General features: G+C 38.0%; 1 protein-coding gene across 1 annotated transcript; it reads left to right on the top strand.

Moving 5' to 3' along the window:
- The first annotated feature begins 564 nt into the window (after nucleotides 1–564).
- On the top strand, nucleotides 565–3,758 carry LOC131955195 (putative G-protein coupled receptor frpr-1). The gene is made up of 2 exons (XM_059319215.1): nucleotides 565–1,611; nucleotides 3,723–3,758. The coding sequence occupies exons 1-2, from the start codon at nucleotides 565–567 to the stop codon at nucleotides 3,756–3,758; spliced, it is 1,083 nt and encodes a 360-aa protein (XP_059175198.1).
- The last annotated feature ends 3,375 nt before the right edge of the window (nucleotides 3,759–7,133 follow it).

The following is a 7,133-nucleotide window of genomic DNA, read 5'->3' on the forward strand; positions in this document are numbered from 1 at the left end:
CCGTTTAGTGTGAGCTGGTTACGGATCGTTGGTTTCACTAAGAAAGTAAAGGTCAATTCCCATTTTTGACAAAACCATACACAGGGCAGATGAAATAGAGTTCACGTGGTTTTCGACTTCGGTTAATGAAGGAATGAGCGAGGGTGTTATAAATGCATGTCAGTAGTTTTATGGTGAAATATATGTCGCTCGTCTGTTTAAAACCTGTTAAATATAATTCGGTAGAGAAAGTAAAGGCGGCTGGGCATAGTGCTGACAACATTATCCCCTTGTTTGTCGATATAAGTGCAACAGATGAACTCTACTTCATCTGCCCCACGTGAATACGAAAAAAAAAGAATTATAAAAAAATTCACATATTTAAAATAAAAGTATGAACAATAACAAACGACAGATTAATCCTTTACGATCATCTAAATTAATAACATTACTTCAAGTTTTATTATTATAAAAAAGAGTAGATGAAGTATTACACATCTATTTTTGTTCTATTACAGGTTATTGATTAGAAAATTAAATCACGTTCTTGCTGGGTTAATAGTAGGTTCGCTTTGAAACAATCAAATGCAAGACCCAGATGGTGTACACCAGAGGAACTACAGCAGCACGGCTGGTGTTGAAGACGATGTCCTGACAACAGTCCAGCTGGTCAGTGATGAGACAACCAAGCTCATCATGCGAGTTTTGATGTACGGCGTCACGCCCACCATCTCCATCTTTGGCATCATCGGTAACATTTTCACCGTCCTGGTGTTGCGGAGACACGGTTTTAGGAAATGTTCCAACATCGCCTTGGTCTCCTTGGCGGTCAGCGACGTGACGTTCCTCATTGGCTTCAACAGCGTGCCCAAACTTCTCTACGAGATCGGCTCTAGTCTAGACGTGTTTACCTACAGCCAAGGCGTGTCCTACGTCTTGTTTGTCCTCTACCAGATCTTCCACATCATGGGCTACGCCTCTGCTGGTGTCTCTCTCTGTATACCTGTGCTGATCACGTTTGAGAGACTCATTGCTGTTTTTTTACCTTTATACTTCCGCCTTGTGGTGACGCCTCGACGCACCTGGGCAGTTGTGGTCTGTCTTGTGGTGTTTTGGTATGGTTTCTTTATCCACACCAGTTTCTATTCCACATTTGACTACCGGTTTAGTCTGGAACTGAACTTGACGGTTGGGGTGATACAGCGGTCAGCTTACCACTACAGCAACGTCAAGACCGTCTTTATCCTTGAGGAGACTTGGTCACTGCTGATGATAAAGATACCGCTGCTGCTTACTTTTATCGGCTGTTTGGGCATCGGCATTAAAATAAAATTGGCGTCCATCAAACGGACGCACATGACAAACTCGAGTTCAAGCGAGGCGTCGTCCAACCGTACAACCAAGATGTTGCTGGCTGTGTGTACACTGTACACGTGTACCTGCGCCATCCTGTCCCTACCCACATACGAACCCCAGTATTTTTACTACACCATGACCACCGACGCCCCGTCCAACTTGGGCACGATCCTGTACCAGGTGATCAACATCGTCTTGTGTATCAATAGCTCCTGCAACTTCATCATCTACGTCGTGATGAACAAAAACTTTAGGCTCACTTTCAGGGCTCTCTTTGTGAGACAAGAAAAACTTTAGACTACAGGGCTCTCTTTGTGAGACAAGAAAAACTTTAGGCTCACATTCAGGGCTCTCTTTGTGAGACAAGAAAAACTTTAGACTACAGGGCTCTCTTTGTGAGACAAGAAAAACTTTAGGCTACAGGGCTCTCTTTGTGAGACAAGAAAAACTTTAGACTACAGGGCTCTCTTTGTGAGACAAGAAAAACTTTAGGCTACAGGGCTCTCTTTGTGAGACAAGAAAAACTTTAGACTACAGGGCTCTCTTTGAGAGACAAGAAAAGCTTTAGACTACAGGGCTCTCTTTGTGAGACAAGAAAAACTTTAGACTACAGGGCTCTCTTTGTGAGACAAGAAAAACTTTAGACTACAGGGCTCTCTTTGTGAGACAAGAAAAACTTTAGACTACAGGGCTCTCTTTGTGAGACAAGAAAAACTTTAGGCTACAGGGCTCTCTTTGTGAGACAAGAAAAACTTTAGGCTACAGGGCTCTCTTTGTGAGACAAGAAAAACTTTACACTACAGGGCTCTCTTTGTGAAACAAGTAAAACTTTAGGCTACAGGGCTCTCTTTGTGAGACAAGAAAAACTTTAGGCTACAGGGCTCTCTTTGTGAGACAAGAAAAACTTTAGACTACAGGGCTCTCTTTGTGAGACAAGAAAAACTTTAGACTACAGGGCTCTCTTTGTGAGACAAGAAAAACTTTAGGCTACAGGGCTCTCTTTGTGAGACAAGAAAAACTTTAGGCTACAGGGCTCTCTTTGTGAGACAAGAAAAACTTTACACTACAGGGCTCTCTTTGTGAAACAAGTAAAACTTTAGGCTACAGGGCTCTCTTTGTGAGACAAGAAAAACTTTAGGCTACAGGGCTCTCTTTGTGAGACAAGAAAAACTTTAGGCTACAGGGCTCTCTTTGTGAGACAAGAAAAACTTTACACTACAGGGCTCTCTTTGTGAAACAAGTAAAACTTTAGGCTACAGGGCTCTCTTTGTGAGACAAGAAAAACTTTAGGCTACAGGGCTCTCTTTGTGAGACAAGAAAAACTTTACACTACAGGGCTCACTTTGTGAGACAAGAAAAACTTGGTAGTTTTACACAAAGACATGGTATATACAATTATTAAATAAAGAAACGGGGATAGCATACGAACGATCTACCATTCGACCACGAAGTCCTATCACTGCTTCAAGTTCTGGTTCAGATGGTGTTATCAAAGGCTTGAGGTAGAAAACAAAGGAAGAACATGAAAGGATTAGAAACCACCTAGCTAAAAAAATCACTCCAACTTTCATTTAAATCTTCTTCTTTTTCTTTCTTAATTTTAGTGTTGGAGAGGTCCCCTCCAGCACAGTTAAGTATACGTGTCAACTGGTTATGCGCCATTGAGGCAATTTACTCCGATTTCAGCCTGCTTTTCTTTTTGGATTTGCTTCCATTGTCTTTATCCAACCAAGAACAAGCTACAAGGCAGCAGTTATTTGAATTTGGAGTTGTCTCTCTTTCCTAGAAGAGTGGCTGTCCCTAGCTAACGAGCCTCATCTGCCCGATGGCTCAAACTCGAGACTTATCGGTTTAGCGGCTTTACAGACGCGACCACGCCGACCCTTAATTCATTGAAATAATGAAATAGAAACAGTACATAATTCATATTCGGCCAGGCCAGGTGGATGGTTTGGAATATGAGCTTTCAAAGAGTACAAAGTTCACAAAAAATGCGTAAGTTTTTGGTAAGCCGCGCACAGTTAGAGAAGTTATTTTCCTCTCACCAAAAACACTTTATAGAAGAAATAGATAGTACAAATGGAAATGTTAGTATTCAATCAACCTAACAATCGTCCTTTAACCCTAATTTGTGTTGTAGGGCAAAAAGATTTAATTTCTCGTAGTTTCCTCTGTCGTTTATGCTCCGAGTAGTTTTGCAACGAGCAGCCGAGTCCTATATATGACGTCTTTGTATTAAACTTCTTCTCTTCCCAGGCATCGTGCCCGACAGTAATGTTGGGATAAGCCGTTGGATGCTAATCATGTTCTAAAGCACATAAAATATATGAATCAGTGAGCTGATGTTTAATGTTCTTAACATGTGAATATAAAACTCTCAAATGTAGCTGAATCTCAGCGGGGATGCTAAGATGAACCTTTAATTAGCTAAGAGCTGAGGACTTACACAATTAGTTATTAAAAACAAAAGCCTATTAGGAAACCGTAAGCTAAGTAAAAGGGGAGCGGAATTGTTTCCGAAAGACACTAACCCGATTGCAGTTTCCCCGAAGACTGTTTGCCTGAGTAGACACTTGCCCGAATAGACGTTTGGCCGAATGCGACAAATGCCGCAATGGACTTTCGCTGTTTTGATGTCATGTTTTGCGGGCTGTTGTTGCTGTTTTGATGTCATGTTTTGCGGGCTGTTGTTGCTGTTTTGATGGCATGTTTTGCGGGCTGTTGTTGCTGTTTTGATGTCATGTTTTGCGGGCTGTTGTTGCTGTTTTGATGTCATGTTCTGTGGGCTGTTGTTGCTGTTTTGATGTCATGTTCTGTGGGCTGTTGTTGCTGTTTTGATGTCATGTTCTGTGGGCTGTTGTTGCTGTTTTGATGTCATGTTCTGTGGGCACACAACACCGAAACGATAATTTAAATATGTACACAACACTGAGAAAGTCATTTGAACATGTACACACAGTAGACAAAATATTTGAACCTGTACACAATACTAACCATATCAACTAACAAGTACACAACAATGACAATATCAGTTGAACAAGTGACAATGTCACAGAACTAGTCATTTCTTCCCTGCTAAATTAAGGAAAGAATCATTGCCGAGTATTCTTTCTGTCTGATTTAAACACCCACTAGCCTAAGGGAAAGAACTCTTCAAATGACTGCTGTAATTTCTCCGCGATAAATTTTGTTTACACTGCCGCTCAAAGGTTAACCTCAAAGATATAGATACCTGGTTAACTTCACCAATATCGATACTGACTCTATGTCATAGGTGAATGCTGGTACAACTAAGTGACTTTTTGCTTCCGGCGTGATACTGTCACGTGCAGGCACAAGATCAAATATCACGTCAAAGAAATCTGACAAGTGATTATTCTTCGTAGTTTTTAAAACATTCGAGTTGCGTCCCCTGTAGCTGAACTCCATGAACCCAGATACCCGCCATGACAATTCATCGAATCTCCTGAACGCTACGATTACTCGACGTAACGGTTTAAACTTAATCTTGGGACAGATTTAAAATCCGTTGAATGTAATCGAAATTCGATACCAATGAAAAAAACAGACGATGTTATGCTGTCTTTCAGTCCACAAAATGGTTAATTGTTTAATAGCAAGTAAACGCTAGTCCCCATTGGCTTGGTAATTGGCTCTGACTTGACTTAATAAAATGTTTAAGAATTATTTGTAATCAATACATAATTACCAGTCCCTAAAATTATTTTATAGATTTATAAACATTGTTTATTTTAATTTCATCTTACAATTTAAAATAGAAAATACTAAAAAATGTAAATGATTACATTAGTTGTATTTTTTTAATAGACAAACAAAATAAAACTAGAGGTTACCGAGTTCATTTAGCCTGTAGCTTATCAAGTAAGTTTATAGATGGGTCATAAACCCAAGTTCGTATATACTTATGTACGTATGTACGTATGTGCGTATGTATGTATGTAGGTATTTATTTATTGTATCACCTTTTGGACGATTTCAGTTAAATGAAAGTGGTACATATTCAACTTCAGTTTTCTAAAAAGCTAATAACTTAAGTAACCTAACTTTAATTTTAGGTCGACTAATACATTATTTTCGCAAGCTTCTATCAAAAGAACGATTTCCTGTTAATGGAAGTGGTATTTAACTTTTTCCTTAGTTTTAAAGACTGTAACATGAGCAATGTTCCAGGTAGTTAAACGAAATTTTCTTGTAAGTACAGATGAGGCTCGTCAGCTGGGGACAGCCACTCGTCTAGGAGAGAAATCTCCAAAATGAAACAACTGCTGCCTCGTAGTTTGTTCTTGGGTGGATAAAAGCTATTGAACCTAATCCAAAAAGAAAAGTAGGCTAAAATCGGAGTCAATGGCGCATAACTAGTTGACACGTATCCTTAATTGTGGTGGAGGGGGGGGGGGATCCCTTCCAACACTAAAATTTAGAACGAAGAAGAAGTGAATATACAAGATGCATTTTTAAACAATAAATTACGAGTAGGCCTAAAACGTTACTGAATATAATTTGTACTTATTTGATTTATATTGAGCAATTCATCATTTCCATCTCGCAAAAATAATGAGGCATTTCCGAGTTAAAGACATGTATGTCAACTAGCTCTTTATAAAGTTGGATGCTAAGAAGAAACATGGCGACCAAAGTGGCTGTTTGTTTGTAAATACAACTCAAGTTTAACAACCTATAATACAGAAAGTTTTGCCTCTAAAAATGTAACTTACTTCAACACCAACAATCGCGCTAATGTGAAAAGTAGTCTGGACCTACTACAAAAAAACAACAAATACAAATGAAAAGTTAAACCAGTAATATTTTGAGAATCACTTGATTCAAATTAACCGACATATTTTTTTATAGAAATATACCCGAGTGTGTGAACTCAGTTTACACAAGTTTCACATGAAGTGCAGGGAGTAAAAACAACTTTAGCAACAAGATAAGAATTTGCTTTCTACGTTATATCACCAGGATGTTGGCCTTAAGATTTGCATAGCAGATATACCAGTGTGAAAATGTCACGACCCCTCGGACCCTGCTGTAAGAATTGATGTAAAACTTTTTTTTTTACCTCGATTTCAAAACTGGTTCTCAAAATAAAATAAAAAGTACATATAAAGAATATAATAAGAAAAATCGTTAGTTACATTTAAACTATGATATTAGGTTTGTTTCATCTACTTTATTTCAAACAGACGTTTTTATACCCAAACAAAAAAAAATTGCCTTCTTCAAGCACAAGTAAGCTTAGCATGTGTATGCAAATAAAAATAAAATTATTTTAAATATCATTATTCATACCAAATTAATTCGCATTATTACTAAATATACGTTTCTTAATATTAAGAAACAAGTACGTTTTTAACGAAGTGATAGCAGAAATAACCCAACAAAGTCTTGTCACTGCTTCAGCAATAATATTGAACGATATTTAATATTTATACAGCGTTTACAAACGCACACGATCTTTTTTTTTAATGTCTTCGGTTATATTAATATTTTATTAAACGTAAAAACGAGATACAACTTGACTAAAGTGTCACACTTGTATATTGTATTTGAGAAAGTAAAATATATATTGTCATCTTCTCTATGTGTATACTTAGTAGTTTATGTCTCATGAACTATACAGTTTTAAACTAATCTCACATGTTAAAAGGCCGAGCAACATATATTTTGTGTAGCAGGCTATGATTTCTTTTGTTTTTTATATAATTGAATTATGCTTATGACCTATCTCATACGTTAATCACACGACTTATCAATATAAATTATATGCTGGTCAC

The sequence above is a fragment of the Physella acuta genome, unplaced genomic scaffold (assembly GCF_028476545.2).
Source record: "Physella acuta isolate Inbredline_101_S28 unplaced genomic scaffold, ASM2847654v3 ptg001058l, whole genome shotgun sequence".
NCBI classification, from domain to species: domain Eukaryota; kingdom Metazoa; phylum Mollusca; class Gastropoda; family Physidae; genus Physella; species Physella acuta.

What these genes read in the sequence shown, in the direction of transcription:
- LOC131955195 (XM_059319215.1), top strand. Translation starts at nt 565, where the DNA reads ATGCAAGACCCAGATGGTGTACACCAGAGGAACTACAGCAGCACGGCT. An exon ending in TCACTTTCAGGGCTCTCTTT is followed by an intron (nt 1,612 to 3,722) that starts GTGAGACAAGAA and finishes TCTCAAATGTAG; the next exon opens with CTGAATCTCAGCGGGGATGC.